Source organism: Oncorhynchus tshawytscha, unplaced genomic scaffold, assembly GCF_018296145.1.
Source record: "Oncorhynchus tshawytscha isolate Ot180627B unplaced genomic scaffold, Otsh_v2.0 Un_contig_2795_pilon_pilon, whole genome shotgun sequence".
Classification (NCBI taxonomy): Eukaryota; Metazoa; Chordata; class Actinopteri; order Salmoniformes; family Salmonidae; genus Oncorhynchus; species Oncorhynchus tshawytscha.
Genome location: NW_024609578.1, coordinates 188,191 through 211,991, shown reverse-complemented (window position 1 = coordinate 211,991; position 23,801 = coordinate 188,191). Strand labels below are relative to the sequence as shown.

Here is a 23,801-nt window from a genome sequence, read left to right as displayed (position 1 = left end):
TTAGAATATGTGGACAACTACAAATACCTAGGTGTCTGGTTAGACTCTAAACTCTCCTTCCAGACTCTCATTAAACATCTCCAATCTGAAATGCACTTCCTATTTCGCAACAAAGTCTCCTTCACTCATGCTGCCAAACATACCCTCGTAAAACTGACCATCCTAATCCATGACATTTTTACAAAATAGCAGATGTGTTTGTGTCATACAAAGACAACACACCCCTAAACATGCATATTTATCTAAAGTCTCAGACAAATTTGCACACAAGCACCTGAACAAATTTACCAGCACAGACTTTATCTCTGGATAAGCACTCCATTTAAAGACACATACACAAGTTCTCTGCTGCCAAAAACAAAAATCACAAGCAGGAGACTCAAACTAGGCACCAGCTGTCAGTGGCTCACAGATCAAATGTGTTCTGTAAATACCCCATGCAACTACCTCATCCCCATACTGTTATTTATTTTTATTTATTTTGCTCCTTTCCATCCCAGTATCTCTACTTGCTCATTCATCCTCTGATCTATCACTCCAGTGTTCAATTGTATATTGTAATTGGCCACTATGGCAATTGCCTTACCTTCCTTATTTATTTGCACAGGTATATATACTTTTTCTATTGTATTTGGTCTGTATGTTTGGTGTAACTCTGGTTGTTTGTGGACTACTTTGCATCTTGGGTTTGTAAATGAGAACTTAGGTACCTGGTTAAATAAAGGTGAAATAAAATAAAAAATAAAACACACACACACGCACACACACACAAAACAGCCTTAAAGACACTAATTTATAGTCAGACAATTACTGTGCACATTAGCAGATGTGTGCACACATTTGCAGATGTGTTTGTTTACAGACAACACACCCCTAAACATGCATATTTGAATTCAGACATATTTGCACACAAGCACCTGAACAAATTTACCAGCACAGACATTATCTCTGGATAAGCACACATTTAAAGACACATACACAACTCAAAAACAACACACAAACTAAACGGTGTGTCAGTGGTGTCAAATGTGTTCTGTAATGTGTTGTATTAGAATTGTAATGTTGATAAGGCGTTACATTTGGAGGCAATTCTCTTTATTTATCACAGGCATTTGGTCTGGTGGTGCACGGGGAGGAACAGGGTTTGGCAAGGCTCAGAGTGTGGCTGCAAAAGGCCTTACAAACTGACGTGTGTGTGTGTGTGTGTGTGTGTGTGTGTGTGTGTGTGTGTGTGTGTATTTGTGTGAAAAAGACAGAAAGCTGTAAGGCGTTCACCAACTGACCTGGTGAGTGGATGAAGTAGGCCAGGTAGAGGTCGAGCTCCTTGACGGACACGCCGATGTGGTGGGGCTGGACGCACAGGCCGTGGTTTGCGCACTGGGGCGACTTAACCAGCCGCTCTCCGTCCGTGCTCTCCAGGGGGCTGCCCTTGAACAGGATGACCATCACCAGGTCCAGCCGCCACACCTTGTCGGCCTGGCGGAGACAGTCGATACGGCGGATCTTGCCCTTCTGGTCGGGGTTGGAAAGAACACAACAGGGGGGCTTCTTGCCTGTGATGGTGAGCACAAAGTCCTCACGAAACTCGGGCCGGATGTCCTTTCGGAGCTTGGCCAGCAGCCGCGACGCCCACTTCTGCTTGATCTCGGGCTTCTCACCCAGCAGCTCGTCCTTCACTGCGCGTTCTTCATCCTTTGTCATCCTCTTCTCGTGCTTCTTGAAGTACTTGCGTTTGCGTGCCTGCAGGTTGAACCAGGTGTAGGAGAAGGCACGGACATGGGGGAGAAGGGCCTCGATGAAGGGATGAAATTCATCCTAATAGAGGGAGAGAGAGACAGAGAGAGAGAGAGGGTGCTCTGTTAATCTCATGCTGTATGGTGTCATGCAAGCAGCTGGAGATCAGTTATTGAAGATAGAAGAGCGATGAGGCAATTTACTGACATTTTTCCCCAAAATAATTCCTGTTTTGATAGAATGTAAATGCACTGCCAATAGAGGGGATACAGTTCAGAAACAACTTAATTAGACAGGGCTAGCATTACCAACAATACCACTAACTGACATAATAATGATAATATTAATAATCATAATAATCATATTCAAAATGTAATAATAATGTAGGTACATACATACAATTACAATGCAAATAGTAAATTACTGGTCCTGTCCTTCTTACAAAAAAATATAACCTGAAAGCACATTTAAAAACTATATTAAACTGTAATAACAGATTAATTTACATTTAAAAGACAAACGAGATTAAACAATTCAAGGCGAGAAAACACTTGTTTTTTACATCCACTGTAAAGGAGAAGTTATTCAGCTATACCATAATACCTTCACTACACATCGCTCAGCGACAATGCCTAGATCTCGCCATAGTGTTCCTGTGCCAGGGTTGCCACACACCGGTCGTTCACCGCCAATCTTAGCCGCCACAAGACCACTGTTAAAATGTGCAGCTAAAAGATCTGCCATACCATGTCCTATCTCTCCTGCTGCCATGCAAAAGAAGTCTAACCAGACTCACATTTCAACAACAAACTGAGAGCGGACAGAAATCACCACATAAACACACTGCAAGAGGAAGACAGACGGTCTGGTAGTTACCATTTTGCACTCTCATCATAAATTTGGCACAACGTTCAAAATGAAAAAGAAATCTCCAACACCACTTTTTTTCTCACACTCACAAATGTACAGCAAGTGCTGGTTTGACAGGGTGTAAAAAATGTGCAAAAGATCACTGGTTAAATCTGGGACGGAAAGACAAAATACCCAAATTTAAAGAGAAGAAAACTAATATTGAGAAATAATGGAAATATGGTAAAAATAGAAATGGTGAATGGTATTTAAGAGTCAAAAATGATCTAAATATACCAACTGGAATAGACACATTTAAAATAAACAAACACTCTTCTTTTGCGCTTCCACCCCCCAAAAAAGAAGGAAATAAAGCAACAACAAAAAATCCTTGGCAAAGCGTAATTGGTAGTGGTGTTTGCTCAGATCTGTGGGCCCCGTACGACTCAGAGAGACACACACAGGCGGGGGGGGAGTGCAGAGCACAGAATAGGAAAAAAAGGAGAGAACCGAATCAATGTTGGACAAGCGCGTACGACCGCTGGCAAAGCCGAGTGCTGCTTCTTTTTTCCCCTTTTCTCTCCAACTCTCTCTCTTTCTCTCTCTCTTTCTCTCTCGCCGTCTCTCGTCCTCTCCGCGTTCTTTCCCTAACCATTGCTTGAGCCTTTGCCAACACGAAAAGGGCCCACCTATTTGGCAGCAAGATGCCTGTAGCCCAGCCAATGCGTTAGCTTCAAGAGCTGAAAGGGAGGGAAAGGAGAAAGGAGAAAGGAGGGGGGGTTAGTGGCAAAGAGAGGGAGAGAGCCGGAGAGAGAATGAGAGAGGGAGAGCGAGAGAGGGAGAGCGGGAGAGAGAGTGTACGTAGTCCTGTCCGACAATTTGCCAAATCGACAAGTTCCTATCTGATACATAGGCAAAGTTCAGGAGACATGTATTTCTCGTACACCAATCCTAGCTACCTTCAGTCTGCTTCCATCTCCAGTATGGCCGCCATTGCCTCATCTCACTACCCCCACCCTCTCTTTTTGCTTCCATGACGCCACCTTGGCACAGGATGGCAAGAGAAAACACACAGCTCCAAAATCCCACCAGACCCCACAACCAGCAGCTGGTCTTGGATTTACCACAGGAACAAAGAGGGGGAAACAAACCCACCCTTTTTCCCACCCTGAGAGAAGATGCATCAATGTATCGCCGAGTGCTTTAAAACCAAAGACACTGCATGTTTATTACGGAGGGTAAAAGGAGGAACACCAAATGGGTACTGCTCCGGTACAACTGTAGCTATGGCGCATTCAGCCCAATCTCATCAACACCAATCCAAAATCAGGAGAGTCTGCAGATAAATCATTGAGCTTTATTTCTCAAAAGCCTCCAATGGCTGTGTCGTCCATGTTGGTGACTAATAATGAGTGCCTTGCCTCCATGATGCATCTCTTTCTTCTACAACTGCTGGACAGTTTGCAGAGGCATCTGTAACGGTCTGAATAAGTGGATGTCTTATTGTTCTTTGGGTTGGGTTTGCAGGGTTCGTAATTGCCGTAAAATGGATGAACGTCTCTATTTCTGGTCCACCATTTGCAACAAAGATGATGGAAAACACATTTGTATTAGTGCACGCTCACTCTGTACAACCGATATAATCTAATCTCTAGTTAATATGCTGCAGTATCATGCACTATTTCTGCTTAATCTTAGAACAATGAAGACAGCATCACACCAGCATTTAGTAGTTGGCTTCAAGATGTTCTGGCTCACACCCATCAACATTCACAATGCACAATAAAGGACAATATATCCCTGGGTTTGGGTTCAATTTCTGTTGCTTTCTCTAATACCCATTGTTGCAGGACACGATGAGCATCTAACAAAAGACAAACAAAACTGACATTAAAATAAGAGGAACATCTCAATTGAAGATACACATACTTTATAGGGTGAGTGTGTGTGAGTCTGTATGTGAGTCTGTATGTGAGTCTGTATGTGAGTCTGTATGTGAGTCTGTGTGTGAGTCTGTATGTGAGTCTGTGTGCGAGTCTGTGTGGGAGAGAGAGAGAGAGAGACAGAGAGAGAGAGGGACAGAGAGAGAGTGCTGAGCAAATATACCTGTACACGTGCATAAAATACAAAGACACACACACACAAAAATAACAGGATATTGATACAGGGAGAACAAAAGATGAGACACTATCTGGAAATCAAGACAATAACAGTTTAGGCCTTCGTGAAAGAAAGGAGTGGTTTCCAGTACATGGACCTAAGCAAAGTAGACTATCTGTGTGGTGGTTAAATTTTGTGTTCTAAGTGCAAAAACCATAATCATCCTATGAAGCACTACAGCAGATACAATTTAATGTGAATATCCCACATTCAAAACTGTCATGTGGTTTTCAAGGTCCAATGAAGCCGTTTATATCTCAATATTATATCAAGTACATTACTGTGATTGTTTTCAATTAAAATGGTCAAAAATATATTTTTAAATTGCTTCAGGATATTGAGCAAAGAGCAATTTCTCATGCAATAACAGTTTGCTAAGCTGCCAGTACATGGACCTAAGAGTGGTCTGTGTGGTGGTTAAGAAAGTTCTTGCACTGAAAACTAGCTATTATTGGCAGAGGTTCAATGAAGCCGTTTTTATCTCAATATTATATTAAGTACAAAACGTTCACACTGGGCACACACTGATTGAATCAACATTGTTGCCATTCCATTTGAATGAAATTATGTTGAACCAACGTGGAATAGATGTTGAATTGACGTCTGTGCGTAGTGGGTTTGTTATTGGTCTATTAACTAATTTACCGCCTGGTGATGTCACATTGCAGGCCAAAACTCCATCCCACCAAAACAGGCTGAAATTTCAGACGGTCTTTTCAAACAGCTCTTACACTTAAAAGGGCAATATCATTATTTTCACAATTTCACAGTATTATTCCACATAGTGTGTAAATATATATAAAACTGCACTTGTCCTTTAAGGTGTACAACCTTCATTGTCAGCAGTGCTCTGTTTCAATGATGATCTCCTACCTACCCACACACAACAACAAATAAACCCTCAGTAATTAGCCATATTTCTTTCCACATATCTTCAGTATCTCCATCTCTTGTTTTGTTATTCAATAATCAATTACGTCAGCCAGCCACTGCTCGCAATGCATTTCTCTCTTTAGTAGCGCAATTTTGAAAACTGCAGCCTACCTCACCTCTCTATAAAAAATAAGCAAGTCCTATTTTCAGACTCTTAATAAAGTAGGCAGCGCAAATCTGTGTTGGTGATTTATGGTATATCGTCAAAGTAAATCAATCACAGCACGTAGGGGCCCCACGTGGGTAACTGGGGGGCCCTGACTTGATTGGGTAACTGATGAATAAAACAATTACAAATAAAATGTATAATAAATAAATGTGACTGGTCAAGTGTATGAGTCAGGGGCTGGGTCCACTCTCAATATTCAAAATACACCAGAGAGCATAATTTAGCCACAGAGGATGAATAGTTTCTAAAAAATAACAGTGGATTAAGTGTTATCACAAGCATATACAGGTAACTCCCAAAATAAAGGAAACACCAACATAACATGTCTTAATAAAAGGGTGTTAGGCCACAAAGAGTTGCCAGAACAGTTTCAATGCGCTTTGGGATAGATTCTACAAGTGGACCTAAGTGCCAGGAAAATGCACTGCACACCATAACATATACTTTGTATCCCTCATTTACTCAAGCGTTTCCATTATTTTGGCAGTTTTCTGTATGTCTACAATTGGGAAGGTCGCAGTTTGTGCAGCATGCGTGCCAAATATGCAGCTTGCTGCATTGTGGCCATAGACATAGAAAGGTTTCGGAACCTCTTACTCTGCCAATTTGACTGTTAAACTCATGGATAAATTAGCAATGGCTTCCAGTCCTGACTTGAATGAGAACAGCCATATATGGATTATATTTCTATGGCTGGTTGCGGCTGTAGGTTTGCCTTTGCACATTTCAAAATACAATCGCAGGAATAATGTTCAGTTTGGAAAACAAATACCTACTGCTGAAAAGAGAAGACTACTCTTAACAACTCCCGATTACAGGCTCAAAATGGCCAGAAACAAAGACCTTTCTTCTGAAACTCATCAGTCTATTCTTGTTCTGAGAAATTAAGGCTATTCCATGCGAGAAATTGCCAACTCACCCCATTCCATACAAATGTGCGCAACCGCAACATCCAAACGAGGCTACAAAGGAAACTAATGGGACTGTAGCGACTGTGTTGACTTCAAAATCGGGGGTGTGAACTAGGTTTCTATTCAAGCGTTGATCGACATGGTAATGGCTCTATAGTAGAGGTCGGCCGATTATGATTTTTCAACGCCATACCAATACCGATTATTGGAGGACCAAAAAAGCCAATGCCGATTAATCTGAAGATTTTTTAAAATGTATTTGTAATAATGACAATTACAACAATACTGAATGAGCACTTATTTTTACTTAATATAATACATCAATAAAATCAATTTTGCCTCAAGTAAATAATGAAACATGTTTAATTTGGTTTAAATAATGCAAAAAGAAAGTGTTGGAGAAGAAAGTAAAAGTGCAATATGTGCTATGTAAGAAAGCTAACATTTCAGTTCCTTGCTCAGAACATGAGAACATATGAAAGCTGGTGGTTCCTTTTAACATGAGTCTTCAATATTCCCAGGTAAGAAGTTTTAGGTTGTAGTTATTATATGAATTATAGGACTATTTCCCTCTATACCATTTGTATTTCATTAATCTTTGACTATTGGATGTTCTTATAGGCACTTTAGTATTACCAGTGTAACAGTATAGCTTCCGTCCCTCTCCTCGCTCCTCCCTGGACTCGAACCAGCAACACAACGACAACAGCCACCATCGAAGCAGCGCTACCCATGCAGAGCAAGGGGAACAACTACTAGAAGGCTCAGAGTGAGTGATGTTTGAAACGCTATTAGCGCGCGCTAACTAGCTAGCCATTTCACTTCGGTTACACCAGCCTCATCTCAGGAGTTGATAGGCTTGAAGTCAAAAACAGCGCAATGCTTGACGCACAACGAAGAGCTGCTGGCAAAACGCACGAAAGTGCTGTTTGAATTAATGTTTATGTGCCTGCTTCTGCCTACCACCACTCAGTCAGATACTTAGATACTTGTATGCTTGTATGCTCAGTCAGATTATATGCAACGCAGGACACGCTAGATAATATCTAGTAATATCATCAACCATGTGTAGGTAACTAGTGATTATGATTGATTGTTTTTTATAAGATAAGTTTAATGCTAGCTAGCCACTTACCTTGGCTTACTGCATTCGCGTAACAGGCAGTCTCCTTGTGGAGTGCAACGAAAGAGAGGCAGGTCGTTATTGCGTTGGACAAGTTAACTCTAAGGTTGCAAGATTGGATCCCCCGAGCTGACAAGGTGAAAATCTGTCATTCTGCCCCTGAACGAGGCAGTTAACCCACCGTTCCTAGGCCATCATTGAAAATAAGAATGTGTTCTTAACTGACTTGCCTAGTTAAATAAAGTTTTTTTTATTTTTTATTTAAAAATATTAAAAAATCGGCGCCCAAAAATACCGATTTCCGATTGTTATGAAAACTTGAAATCGTCCCTAATTAATCGGCCATTCTGATTAATCGGTCGACCTCTACTCTATAGTATTGGAGAAAAGTTGAAAAAACGGACCTTCCATTACATCTAGACGTGTCATGTCGTAATTTACAACACGCATAAAGCAACTATTTCTGTCTTACAATCTCTCTCCACCAGGTGTAGCACTTCTCTCATCCTTTAAAAAACAGAAATGGACAGTGACGGGTAAGGGTATTTTTTTGCGTCATCATTGCATGCAATCATCAAAGCCCCTGTTTACTTCTAAGATCACTTTAGCACCGCCCTAAAAACCTGATTCAAATTCGACACAAACCTTCAAATAGGTATGCAATGACACATTATATAAACTCTTTATAGAGTTTTATTTACATTTTAGAGGAGATAAGGTGATAAGTTGGACAGATCGAGTGAAAAAAAGCAATTTTCCCACACAATATCTCTTCTCATTATCACGCTTTCATTGCCAGCTTGAATTATGCAGAAACGGGCAGTGTTTAGGTCATGTAATTGATTCTGTTGGAAAGGGGAGAACTTGTGCTTTACAATTGTATTGACATTACAGTTGATCTGGAAGTATTACGTTTTTGGGGCCCTAAAATAAGGGCAATTGTACCCATTTGAAACCTTAGGGCATAGGCCTCTGCCTTCACATTGGCACCATGTTACATTCTCCAATGAGCCAAGGTACAGTCTATGGATATCAATAATTGCTAAATGTGTTATCATACAGACATTTTCGTTCATTTACATGATTGGCCTACATTTATTTACTCACTCAAAGAACGTCTAAATGGCTCCTCTCAGGCTACCTGCTGAATTGCTTGAGCTAGCCCTGCCATTTTTATCGCTATTTTCAACCAGTGTCTCAAATGGTTACCTTTGTGTCTCTCATTTCATTTATTTGTCATCATTTTCAATAACATGGACTGACAGGAAGCAGAAACATGCGGTGCGCATGCTCTCATCCAACGAAGACTTGACCCCACCTAGACCTGCTGCTCGTGACTGTTCCTATAATACCGCGAAAAACATCAGGCCTACAGACCAGTGTGAACTCTTAACTAACCACACCACGATGCCTTGTGTTACAACAAGCGGACAGGCCATGGTATGATATAGGCCAAATGCCACTATAGTGATTTCACATATTCACAGTAGACTACATTTCAAAATATGATGATCTAGCCTATTGAAAAACATTTCAAACTCATTCAAAATAGTTTAGTTGAGACTTTGGCCAAGACAATTAAACATGCTGCCACTGTTTTCTTCCCTCACAATATTAATGCTTAAAGAGTGAAGACATCATCATAGGAGTCTGCCAAGAGGACGATGGAAATGAAGGAGCTGGATAGACTGGTTGGCACTCCCGCCAGCGAGCCATTTGTGCCACTTTGTCACCGTCAGTAAAATCCAGTTTCAATTAATAATAGCAGAATAAACCCAAGCACCTACAAATAAATGCAGCTAAAAATTCAGGCTGGCAGGCTAAAATCTACACATTTTTACAATACAATTCGTTGCATAAATATGTGTAGGCCTTGCCTAGGCTGTATAGAAAGTGATTCATTCACAGATGGAAAATCTATTGAATGGCAAACTATCTTTATCCCTGTAAGTGTTGTAAGTGTAAGTGTTGGGAATAGTGCTTGTAAATACATCAGTGTGCTTATAGGCCAGTTGAAATGTGTTGATTTGTTAATTCAAGAGAATATTGATTGGGATATGTGCCCTTTCATGAGAGCAATTGCCTATATATTTAGGCCTATTCAAAAACATGACATAAAACATGTTAATCAATAGCATACACACCAAATGTAGCCCACTAACCTACTCAAAAACTTCAGTTCCAAGTTCTATAATATTTTAGCATAGAAGCGAATAGTCTGCACTCACATGGCACGTGTTATAGGCAACTCTACCTGTTGCCCCATACAAGTTAAACATGCAATTTATACAAAAATAAAGTGTTTCAATTAAACAAATAAAACAATGTGTATTATATTAACAGAACAGAAAATGTTCAACGTGACTATATCCATGGGGAAACACTTTTGGACTTGTATTTCTCGATTCTTTTTGCGTCTGGATGACAGAAGGAGACCTGCCAAGTGCAGATGAACTCTTTCACTTGCATTTAAAAAAAGTCTACACAAGTCTATATGGAAAATCAGGAAACATTGAACGCAGGATTGGATCAATTAGACTGCTGTATAATTACGGTACATTTTTTTTTTTTTCATTAAAAAAAACATATGCCTGGTTTTATTTCAAGACAGAATACAGGCTTTCTACATGGATTGGCAGTGTATATGATGTTTTAGTTAGGTCAGGACTATGTGTCAGTTTTTCCAATTTCTTGTCTAATTTCTTCACACATCAGTAGGCCTACTTTGGATAAGTATTCCCGAAGTTTAATCCAGAAAGTTTTTTCAAAGTGTGTTACTTGTACATTTCACTTATTTAGAGGAACGCCAGCACCTGTATGCTACTGGTCACTTTAATATGAACACTGGCCACTTTAATAATGTTTACATACTGTTTTACTCATTTCATATGTATATACTGTATATTCTCGTCAATGGCACTCCGACATTGCTCATCCTAATATTTATATATTTCTTCATTCCATTATTTTACTTTTCGACTTGTGTGTATTGTGAATTGTTAGATCCTACTGCACTGTTGGAGCTAGGAACACAAGCATTTCGCTACACTTGCAATACATCTGCTAAATATGTCTATGCGATCAATAACATTTGATTTGATTTTGATACGGAAATTCATAAGTATAAATGCTTAGGAAATGTATAGAACTATGTCTAGACTAAGTGGGCAACTTTCGTTGATATGAACATATTCAGCAAATTCACTGGCAGATAAAAACCTTTAGGTTTAGGGAGGTTAGGAAATCATTTGTTGTAAAATAATTAAAAGAGTCCTTAGGTTTTCGATTTTGATTGCTTCATACAGCGAGAAATTGAAAATATAATATAATATAAAGGCTAATAATCTAAAAATCAACAAACACCTTTAAAATCCCAGAATGTGCTCCTTTATAGGCTAACTAAAATATATAATTTATACTCATACCACTTTTCAAAATCTAAACCTTTTTTTTCGTTATCTTCTAATCCGATTTTTTTAATGAGTTAAGCATAATCTATGGTGCCAAAATATTAACAATAACAGAACTTCAATAAAAATGTAAATGGCGTTTACACCCAATTTCCACCCAATTTTGAACGAACCCGAAGAGAAACTTCATTAGTATGAACATTTGAAGAATTTGTTCAGCGACATGATGTGAAATTTTCTTTTGTATAATCATTATCTGCAGTGAACTTCTTGTAAATGTTCTTAAAACAATATATCAAAGACTAGGGGAAAGGGAGTAAAACACTCACATCTCGTCTAAGCACTCTTTTCCAACTAACTCCAACCAAATCTGTCAATTGAACAAGTTTCAAATAGTCCTTTATTAAGCCGTTAAGACGTTTTTTTAAATTGTCTGATTTAGTGCCAACCTACAACAAGACAGCAATGAAACGTTCTTTGAAAAAGAATAGGCAATGAGCGCAGGCAGCACAACGTTGAGTAAACTACAGTAAATTAAACCTTTGCTAATTTACGCGTTTGACAACCATCCATTTTTCTTTTAAACATTTAGTAGGCCTACTTGGATGTCATTTGTGTGCATCGGATACAGAAAGGGTTTTATTCGTTGGCTCTAGGGAAACATGGACAGCGATGTCAAGGGGTGATTTGTTCCACAGGGCGTGCGAGTCCCTGTAAGCAGAGCAGAGGTGAGCACAAACAGTTTGCAGCAGCCTATTCTCTAACTTTGAGAACAGACGAGTGGTGTCATTGTCATTACTTTCTGGATACCTATATGGTGAATCATCTACTTGAAACACAACGTTTGTTTTTCTCTCACAACGTGAGAGTGGTATGGAGAGGTCTCCAATGAACACCTCTGCTACTGTAGAGATGGCCATTAGCAGAGTTGACGACGGGGAGGGACTACGTTAAAAGCATTTACAGAAGGGGCAGGTAGCCTATCAGTGATCCTGCGTTAGCGACATGTGAATAATACAAATTCATAAAGGTAATCAAACAATGAAATTAAACAGTGTATCTGTGTTTCCAATAGCAATATCGGGCTCATTATCCAACATTATAAATGGACACTTGACTAAGGTCAAGGCCAAATAAGATATGCGGTTGTCTCATACTTCAGGCAGGCCCATCCCACTGGCCACAGACGTTGAACTGACGTTCAAATTTAAATTACATTTGGTTGAGTACGTGAATTCTCTATTAAACCCCCCAAAAATATAGGGTAAAAGTTGGGTGTAAAAAATATGAAATTCCCCTACTTTTTGCAAATCCAATCAGTTTTACACGTTGATTCAACGTCATCACATTGAATTCATTATTTTATTGAAAGGACGTAGAAACAACGTTGATTCAACCAGATTTTCAACCAGATTTTGCACAGTGGGATAGGTCAATAGCAGAGTAAAGGAACTCGATTGCAATCTCTATAAAACATTGTGGTAAAAATGCAATCATAAACTTTCCGTTACTGTGTTCTATGCAATCATTTCACAATGGTCTTGCTTAAAATGAATAGGCTTTCCAAGGAGAATTGCGTCTGACGAAGGAGTGGCGGACTCTTAAAATACCGCCCAAAATGCATTTTTATGACATTTCTAAATCATTTTCAAAAATGTACAATTCAACTGAATACATTAACAACATTAGGCGAATAGGTGTATATTTTGATTATAGATGCATTGCAGTATTACACATTTTACAACAGAATACAATTGTCTAGGATCAATGATGATGCATAAAAATGAAAATGAAATGTTTCTGACCATACAAACAACAACTTAGTCTTCTGTCAGACAACCAGACAATCCATTAACCATGGTAGAAAGATACCTGAGCAGCACAGGCCTCATTCTCATCTCATTAGACCAATTATGCCATGGTCTGTCTGGATAACCCGAGAGCCTGTCTCTTCATTAGAGAGATGTGGGCCTGGTGTGGCTCACTGCTGTCCTCCCCTGACCAGCTGAGTGTCCCTGACCCTGGATGCTGGCAGACCCTGACCCTGGAAGCTGGCAGACCCTGACCCTGGATGCTGGCAGACCCTGACCCTGCCGGGCCACACAGAGTAGAAGAGGTAGGGCGGGCGGCAGTGGAGGCTTAGTCAGCCAGGCCAGGCAGACACATGCTGCAGCTCCTGGGTGAGTGAGAGACACATGGCCGCAGGGCGGTGCCATGCCAGCCCAGGCACGTAGGCATGCCAGTGTACTAACACACCATCACTTCAGGGACATCCAAATTATATGCACAGACTTATGTGCAAATATGTACATGTAACCTAAGTAGTAAGTAAGCAAGCCTTGTCAGAGCCAGAACGACCCATAGAGCCCTTACGTACATGTAAACATATAGACCCTAAACGACCAACACATCCACAGACATGAACGTCATATACACAAAGTGGCATATACACTCAAGTTGCCATTCATACAGGCTTTGCCATTCACAGAGGGTAGTAGGTGTGTGTCCTTGCCTGGCTTCTGCCACAGGTAAGCGTGTCAGTCTGGTCTGCCCCTTCCCCCGTTGGCATGCCCTCCTTGGGTTCAGTCTCTACATGGCTCTGAGGGTGCAGGTGAGTAAGGGACAAAGGCTGCATATGCCAACAGTGGCACTGGTACACTGTCAGTCAGCACGTTCTCCCACGCACCCACACCCCTACTTTCCTGTTGATCTCCTCCGAAGTCCTGTCAATCCTCTGTTTTAACACATTCATGTCTGTAAGTACCAGTGCCATCCATTCACCTCCCAATACCTCACTATCAGCTGCCGCATCTGGGTTAAAATCTATTTCTGTCGGGATTGAGGACATAGGATAAAGCTCCCCGCATTTACCTCCAGTGTTTTCCATTGTGATTAGTGTAGGCTACAGTGAGAGTACAGTGCAAGCCTCGTAACTCTCCATTGTAATCAGCGTAAACAATTCTGTTAACCATTAAACCAGAAAAATAAGGAGAGAGTGAAAATTCGACCTAAAGGGGAAAAAAGAAAAACCCTCCCCACAATCTTACTCTCTCTGTGGGCAAGCAAGTGATGTGTAAAGGCTTTTGAAGCGCAGCGCTAGCGTTCGTTGTAATTATCTCAGTTTACAAACCAGCGCGTTACTATGTGTGAAAAATCTGCAAGCAATTTGTGGTGCTGCGTGCTCACAGGCCCAGGGTTGGCCGGGGAGCCATCAGAGGGAGGCACGAACGGCACATTCCAGCCCCACGCAGGGTCGTCACCTCACAGCCACGCAACGCTGCTGCAGGGGGTAGTACTACCACCACCTCTCCTCTCCCCAGCCCACTCCACAGTACCACTGACATTTATATCACACTGCACTACCACATAGTTGACTGGAATACTCATGAGGCGGTGTTAGATATCGAGGTATGGTTCCAATAGACTCCCCAGAAGATTTATCTTGAGCTTTAAAGAACAAATCGAGCCAAGGATCATTAAGCAAACAGCACCGGCCTGAATTAACATAAAAACGTTTGTGTGCCATGTCAAGACCTGAAACCTTTCTGAAAACATTGAGATCCAGGTGAACCCAATGATCTAAACCATTTTGCTTTTGTAATGGTGTCCAGAGATATCAAATTGATATTATTCTGCCTTTAGTTATAACGCAGGCTGAAACTTGTTTCGTGTTCCAGAGAAACGATGGAATATTATTGACAGGGTGTGCAGGAAAATATTTTAAACAAATTTAGCAACACACGAGTATGTTTACATAGAGAACAATGCTGATGATGGCTAATGATGTCATACTAGTGAGTAGACCCTTTAAAACAGGTGAGACGCCTACTGTACAGAGGGCAAGGCATATCACCACAAGGTCTGACTTCATGAGGGTAGCAGTAGTAGCACTTGAGGTTTCCACTTGAACCTCATCACATGCCCTCCCCCCCTCCTCTCCTGTCCCTCCTCTTCCCCCTAGCCCCACGCCGCTGTCTAGAAAGAATGTTTAGTTGAATAGGGAAACCACCGCCCTGCTTTCAGTGACGGTGCTGGCGGCTCGCCGTGCTGTGACAGGCTGGCTGACTCTGCACCAGACAACATGTTTATCTCCTCAGAGAGCCGTCGACGGGCCGCAGCTACCCAGCGTCTGTCGACCTCCATTAAGAAACACTGAACCTCTGGAGGACATGATTACACTAAAGGAAGGACTGTTTAGCAATCAGTTCTGGCGTTGTGAATTAAAATTGAAATGTATTCATCACAGAAAATAACGTCCACAGTTCCATTCACCAATTAAATCTCAATTCATCTCCTTAAACCCTGGTAACAATCCCACAAACGATGGTCTGCGAGGCTAAAATATATGGCTAATGACAATTTACTTGGCAGCTCATTGAATATGTCCGTCACAAAAAGCAATGTTGTTTTCAGAAATCTAAAGTATTTTTTTTAACTTGATAGGGCCTGATTTAATTCATAGCACATTGCCTACTGTTATCTCTATGGCCCAATTCATGTAGTTGGGAGAACTTTCATTTTTATGAGCATTGTAACTCATTCCAGAGCTCAGAGATCTGAACGTTCCACAGTCTAAAAAGAACCCACTACATGTCCTTTTGATTCAGAATCTCAACACTACATGAAAAGAGGGATCTCACGTTCATGTGTTAACTTGCTGCTTAACTAAGCTGAAGGGCTTTATTCCACTTTCAAACAGTGCAGGGTAAGAAATCAAAGGGATGTCTAGTAATTAAAAAACACATATGCCCCGAGAGTACAGTATGACGCATCATTACAGTCTCCGTCGTAACTACAGGCTTTATGGGTAACAAGCTAGTCATACCCAGGGACAGAAATAACAAGCCCATGCTAGATAATCGTCCCTTTCACGCTCTACTATTATGACATCATCAGTAGTGCAGCCAGTGCGGCTGCAGCATTGTGACTCTGGGGTCCTCTCTGATTGAGCCAGACCCGTGGAGTGTTGTCTGTGGGGGCGGAGTCCAATTTGGACTGGGTGTATTTTGATTGGAGGGCAGGGAGAGGCCACCAGCAAATGGCTCGGTCTCCTTCTCTGTTCTGTGGTCCATTTGTCTTGAGGATATATTCATGCCTATGCAGTAAATTAGCATTTAGTATTGCATTGGCTAGGTATGGGTAAGGCAGTAGAACTGTCTGGACCAGGGTCTGCTGTGAACCCATGGAGGATAATACAGCTTACTAATAATGTGCTTTAGGGTTAGGAAGAGTTAGCATTTTACAAGCCACTCTAAATTGCAAGATGTACTGATTACATATAAGTATAGACTGAGAAACATGTGAGGAGACAATCATGGCTTGAACAAAAAACTCACACATGCACAAACAGGGAAGCACACTACTCTTGCAGAGTGTTGAACGCTTTGCAATCAAAGAAATAAAGGGGCAATCTAGCACACAATCAAACTAGAGATTTATCCAGCTCTCCTGCCAACAGCCAGGGCCCTCCTCTTTCTGAACAAGGGATGCACTATTGACTAAATTTACCCCCCCTCTGTCTTTCTCCATCTCTCATTTTTTTCTCTCTCTCTTCAGTCTTCCCTCTGCCAGTCGGTGAGGCGTGATGCCAACCCTTTCCACAGCCGGGCACACTGCCCTGTCCTTTATGCAAATGCTTTGCCGCCATCCCAAACTCACAACCCCCACTGTCTCACCCTCCATGTCTGTGCCCTTCTCTCCCCCCTCTGTCTCTATGTTTCTATCTCTCTACCATTCTCTCTCACATGAGGAAACTGAGAACCAGCAATTAGACTCTTGCTTCCGAGTCCTCCATGTGGCCTGCTGATCCGCAGTCAGTCACACCTGCACGGCTCTTGAGTAAGGCCAAAACACCCTGTACTTTGTTTTACTGCTGCTGAGGGCAAATTACACAAATGGGGGTATGTTTAATAGAGGTGCAGCTCATGGACACTCCTGTAGGTGTGTCTGCAATAGGTCCAATAAAGGACTGCCTCTGCTAAGACAGAGAAAGAGAGAGAGAGAGAGAGAGAGAGAGAGAGAGAGAGAAAGAAAGAAAGAAAGAAAGAAAGAAAGAAAGAAAGAAAGAAAGAAAGAAAGAAAGAAAGAAAGAAAGAAAGAAAGAAAGAAAGAAAGAAAGAAAGAAAGAGATGAAAACTATTCATGTGATGATATTAAATAGAGCCGCTTCACATAACCCACAGGTACCATTATCTAGCAGTCATTGACGTGATAATGACTCAATTCCCTTTCATCATCCAGGAGAAAGTATGGAAGTTATTTTAATAGACAAGACAGGTACTTGTTTGTTTCCTGTTTCATAGATGTAAATCAATAAATAAATAAATCATGTTCTCTTTGAGGTTCAAGAAAGTTCATTAATGCGATTTACGTTCAAGCATAATGTCTATATATCTGAAAAAAAATGGTAACTGTGTAACAATGGTACTATCGTCATCATTGTTGTTGCAGTGAACCAAACATGAGATAAGAACCCCAGACGTGCTTCATGGTTAGTCCCAGTGGTTAGTCCCAGACAGGTAGACAGAGAGGGTTAATCAACCAGTAGAGAGACTGAAGGAAGAGCCTCCTTCATGTCAGCAAAGTTAAGCTTCCTCTGCTGCCGTCCCCTCTAGAGCGGAAGGATGCCGACAATGAGGGCCGGGGTCCACACACGCCGGACACAGCCACACACACGCCGGACACAGCCACACACAGCACAGGAAAGCAACTCAGGCTAACACAAACACTCACAGAGACACACCACTGTCTGGTCTTCTTGTGTGGCCTGTTCATAGAGTAGGCCTACATGGACATACTGTGTAGGCGCTCACTGCATCAGAGCATACCCCTTATATTTACATGAACCAACTGACAACAAATAAAACTTAAGCAAAAAAGCTAATGTTACTAAACTCAATTTGTGTGGGGCTGAACTAATATACAGATGAATTGTATTCATGCCAATGTCAACCAAAGAAATCCTCATAAAGGCTTCTGGTCAATGAATGCAAAGATGATGACTCATTTATTCTGTGTTTATAAGCCTGTGCCACATAGTAGAAGGAAAAGCCCCAGATAACCAAATGCAGAGACTTCCTTAAGCAGACTAAGTTAGCAATAAACATTGACAAAAAAGGCTATCCAATAGTAAACTTGCCATGTGTCATACAATGGCAGCTCTGATTTTCTCAGTCCGCATAAACAAATAAATAAAATAGGAGGTGGGTGATGTTCTGGGGAGTGAGAGACATGAACACTGTTTTCCTATTGGTAAATGCTACTGCCCACATCCCTTTCCCTTCTTCCTGTAGAGACTTCCTTGTGTTCAATTACTGTAATACCGTTTCAGCAACCTTCCAGTGCTAGTACATGTTGGAGGTGATGAAAAACAAAGAGGGAACAATGTTTTATTTTTTTCCCTAGCCTGCTGTACAGAAAAGTTGCACCTAAAAGACATGTTAGTTCTGTGTGCCTTTACAGTATCGGTCTGCCTGTATCAACAAGAGCATGATAACAGTGATATCCTGATTAGTCTCCAGCTCCAACACATTATGGGCATAGGACAAGAGGTCAGATATGTTAAAATGACCTCAATCAAAACCCCAACTAGTTTTACTAGGGGTAATACAGAAAGTGCTCCTCATTCTCATAAGAGATCACGGAGCAGACTCCAAATAAAACAAAGCTTTTATACTCCAATATCATGATAGTTTGTAATTAAACTATTAAACTCAACCCAATCCTAGACCAATGAAAAACAGACCGTCTGTGTGGTGGAGGGAAATGAATGAGGCCTTTTCTTTCAGAGTGGAGATCAGAACCCCTAACTCTGGGATTTTGTGCTGTTGCCTTTCTCCCCCTGGAGGGAGTAATTAGGTTATGGAAGACAACTGCGGCATTGTTTTAACAGTGGAGGGATTGTACCGGCCAAAGTCCCACCAGCGACATGCTTCTCTCTCTCACAACAAAACATGTCAGATGAATTCGGAGGAGGCAGACATCTTTCTAGTGGCTGTTTTTGGTTGGAGTTGGGTTGGGTTCTGTCTGTTTGTGCAGAGCCACTGTTAGGGAGGGTATCCCATGTATCCACTGACTTGGCAACAGAAACAGTTCCTAACTAGAGTAATATGGTTATGATGCATTCACATTCCTTCCTGTCCCCTAGGAAATACAATACGCTTATATTGTCTGTTTTAATCACACTCCGCTTCCAAGGAGAGAATACAACCAGCCATGGCTATAAAGAGTCTTTCTCAAATATACATAGAGCTCAGTTACAGTAAATATGCACCGTATTGATTGATGGGGGGGGAATCTAACAAATCACATTGGTTAAAAGAACGGCTTGGAGCGCTAACATGACCTACTGTATTGCCCAAACACAGACTCTCTTCTCCATGATTGTTTTTACTTCGAGCAGTTGCTGCTGCAAATGTTTTAGATTTTAAAGATGGATGCACATTGCCCTTGAATGCTCATTGAAACATATACTTTAATCACTCAGGCTCAAACATGTCCTATGCAAATGTAGCGGCTTTAAGAACGTGCTGCAAGCTCACTCCAAGGCTAGCTTGAAATGTCGCGGAAGGAGCCATTCAATTGGAACCTTTTGAGTGGCTCAACCCTTTGGAGCATTGTCAATGGCGGTCACGTGTGTTGTGAAGCAGAGGACCACTGGTTCGAACCCAGTATGGGGCAGTCGGAGGAAGCTAGGCTGTTAGCAGCACATTGACCCCGGTTACACAGTCAAACACACACACAGTTAACTCAAGCACATCCTACAAAGCAGATCAACTACAGACATGTCTTTAGGTCAGGAGCTCTTCCATCTAGTCTGAAGATGATGAACATAAATCTCTAACTTAAAACCCCACTATAATGTACACATCTGCATCCGCCTAAGCCATTCCTACTTTATCATACATTTTAGTAGCATGACCGGGACATACAGGGAATTGCGGTCCCCACAAGAGTCCTAACTCCAAGTCGGGAACTATCCTTATTTGGGTAATGGAAAAGACATGACATGACAAATGAAAACAAACGTGTAGGGATTTGATGTAGATATTCAACACTATTGGATGGTCCATCATATCTAGACTTGACAGTCCCCATAATATGCTGCAGATGGCAAAAAGTAACTTAACTGATGACGATAATGATATGTGTTTGGGTTGTACAAGGTTATTCTCAAGACATCCTGTGCCAAAAAGACTGACATAAACTTGACACCTTAGACAGGAGTTGTAGTTTTTTCCTCATTCCCTTTTCAACAAAGCATTAAAAACTGAGACCATGACAAAAGCACATTGTTTCTCCATTCAGATCATGAGTGGTCACATGAGAAAGTGCTTTCAAAGAAATTATACCTCAAACAAGCAGACGTCTTATTAAGTATGGGAAAGGGCTAAATAAGGAGCAATGCAACGCTGGTGTTCTAAACTCCTGCATATGTTTGAAGGAGAAGCTTTTTCCCACTTTGTGAAAACATTGTTCGAGTTGGGACACAGTTCCTTGAGCTACAACAGTGATGTCATGACGTCCCCCATTGAACCGGGTGAGTGGTGACATATGTCGGCTTGACCTTGTTTTTCTTCATGCATTGTTGTTACATACAATCTGTATTTTTTACAAAAATAAACTTTATGTGATGTGATTGTCTGGCTGTAGCCCACTTAACGTAAACCTTAAAGTATTGCATTTTTTATTGTATTTTGTCACTGAAGGGGGTAACATTTTCCACTCACATTGAAAAGTTTCCATGTCAAAAGCAACACTCTGGCTTGAAGTCATTTTCAAAGTCCCAACATTGAAGTTCAGTTCAGTACCGTGGATACCTTTTCCACATTGAGTAGCAGCAGTTATTTGTGTTCGACTACTACCAAGGGCCCTGACCTGCTCTCCACACTACTCTCAGTATGTCCTACAGCCACAGCCAGCAGAACCTCACAAGAATCTCAGGACACACACACACACCCTTTCTGTGTTTGCTCATAGCTGCTAGTCCTCCTCAGAGTTCATGTAAGGTAAAGATATGTTATATTATGCGTATAGATTTTCCACCACTGGCCAGGGCCCAACTTCCTGCTCTGAGGAGAGAGCTGCAGTGCTTTGTTCTCAGGGTGACAGCAATTCCTCGCTGGACCAGGTGGCCAAACAGCACAGACAGAGTGACAGAGAAACAGACAGAGAGAGCGAGAGCGAGACAGAGACAGACAGACAGACAGACAGACAGACAGACAGACAGACAGACAGACAGACAGACAGACAGACAGACAGACAGACAGACAGACAGACAGACAGACAGACAGACAGACAGACAGACAGACAGACAGACAGACAGACAGACAGACTCAGACAGAGACAGGCAGAGCTACAGACAGAGCTGAGAGAGAGAAGGAAAGAGAGAGAGAGAAAAAAGAAAGAAAGAAAGAAAGAAAGAAAGGAGAAACTGAGACCAACAGATGTGCAGCCTTGCCAGCCTAAGATACTGATATTGTTGTTTATGATCCCTGTCTCTCCAACTTCTAATTTTCCTTTTACCTTGTGTTTTTTTCAGCTCTTGAAATAAGGTTACAAGTGCTTTTGTTACAGCTTGACTTGAGGGGTTGTTAGCATCCAAACGGCAATGCTCCACCACCCGTCCCCAAGACAGGAAAACTCCTTCCCTCCAAGTTTAACCCATTAAATGCTCCATTTAACCCGATGAAGATCATTCTCATTCCTAATGAAAATATGTAAGCAAAACATATTGTTTACTCCGATGTAAAAATTGTATCTTTAAGTGATCATTTTCAGATTGGTAATCTTATCGAGGATCGGAGTAATCAGGTTCCAACTCACGGCTGCATTCATCACACCCTAGGCTAGAAAAACAAAACCGATTCTATTTCAACACACAAACTCAATGAGGTTTTACAAACAGCGAACAAGATTAAAGTAGTGTCATTAATTGAGCCAAAACCCACAAATCAACTTTCACCTTGATTCACCTGCTCATCGGAAAGAGTTGCAAAATGGCAACATTACATGAGAACAATGTGTGTCATTGGGTGACGTCTTCACTTTACAACTACCCTAACCTAAACTACCCCCCCCCCCCAACCACCACCACTCCCCACATTCATTGTTGTGAGATGAGATTTTTGCAGTTGTCTGCTAATGTACATAATTGTCTCTTCAGCCACAGCCAGGTGCAGGGAGAAGTGCTAATGCAGTATGTTTCCACAGTCAGATTTGGGGAGGTTAGGGAGTGAAGTGCCATATGGGTTAGGAGTCAGTCGAGGAGCTGGCACACATGGTACGCTGGCAACACAACAGCCCCCCTCCACCCCACCAACACCACCTCCCCAATCATCACTCTGGTCTAGTGGTGCTGGCTGTGATTTTGACGGTCGGCACCAGACTGACAAGGGAGAGTCAAGAATGCACACCTGCGCCTCGTGCTTAAGTGTGTGCAGGTGTGGGAAGTGTTTGAGCGTGTGTGTTTGCCGGTGTATGTGTCCATTAATGCATAATGCATAAAGCCTGAGAGGGTTTGAATGTGCATGTATGTGTGTCTGTTTTCACTCACATACTGTACGTGTGTGTTTTGGATGGGTGTGTTGAAATAGATGTGGAGATATTACCGATTCAGAGGTAAGATTGTGCCATATTTGTGTGAGCTTGTGCATGCTTGGTTATGAGTGTGTTTGTGTCTGGTAGGGAGAGAGAGCGAGCAAGAGGGAGGAAGAGGGGTAGATAGATCTCAGATTTCATACAGATGAATCCAGCAGCAATGTAATGAGGGGTCTATATATTTAGATCAGTGGGAGTTGAGGTCAGAGACCAGACTGCTGTCCCCACCTCCATAACAAACAACAGGCCCCTACTGTAGTGACCTTCAGTGGGGTGTCAATGAGCAGCAGCAGCTCTCTGCTGCTGACCTGTGACAAGCCAAAACAATGGGTCTTCATGCTTTTTCTCATATTACCAATCACACACTTTGTGAAGTTTATGCTCCGTGTGAGAGAAACAAATCCAAAACATGTTGAGGTATTTGATATTAAAAGCACATCCACCAGCTTTTATAAATCACTTATAAATCCATTACAGCACTACTACTGATAGACTTGGGACACAGGAGTCCACATTTCTGTCTAGAACAGACTCCCTCCATGTTGTTACGCTCCATACAATCCCCTCAATTCTGAATTGTGTGGCACTTTTCAATTCAAACACTGCCATTACACCCCACTACAGACCTAGTGGAGTGTAACAGAGTGCTAGTGGGTGAGGTCTGCATATCTCACCGATGCCCTCTGAGATAGGGCCCATCAGGCAAAAACACTAGGACTTATCATCTCTCCCACACTAACACTCCACAGGGGATGGGTAGAGAACAGAGAGAATGTTGCATGGTGAGAAATAAATGGCAAAGGAAATAAGACCAACATACTGTAGACCTTTTTAACTGTCAAAACACACCATGGCATGCCTATCTCTGCAAACCCAAGCAACCACACCCTCTCTTACACAAATACCACCAACCT

General features: G+C 41.7%; 1 protein-coding gene across 7 annotated transcripts in view; it reads right to left on the bottom strand.

The window, feature by feature from the left end:
* Positions 1-1,080: 1,080 nt before the first annotated feature.
* LOC112214449 (nuclear factor 1 X-type) overlaps positions 1,081-23,801 on the bottom strand; it is a 41,599-nt gene continuing 18,878 nt past the window's right edge. For 5 of the 7 annotated variants that reach the window (XM_042316036.1, XM_024373193.2, XM_042316037.1 and 2 more), the window contains one exon: positions 1,081-1,815. In XM_042316036.1, coding sequence (XP_042171970.1) covers positions 1,096-1,815 — 720 coding nt within the window. In that variant the 3' untranslated portion in view covers positions 1,081-1,095. Of the gene's footprint in view, positions 1,816-2,337; positions 2,514-2,610; positions 3,039-23,801 lie in introns of those variants that run through there. The other 2 variants (XM_024373192.2, XM_024373189.2) reach the window with 2 other exon arrangements.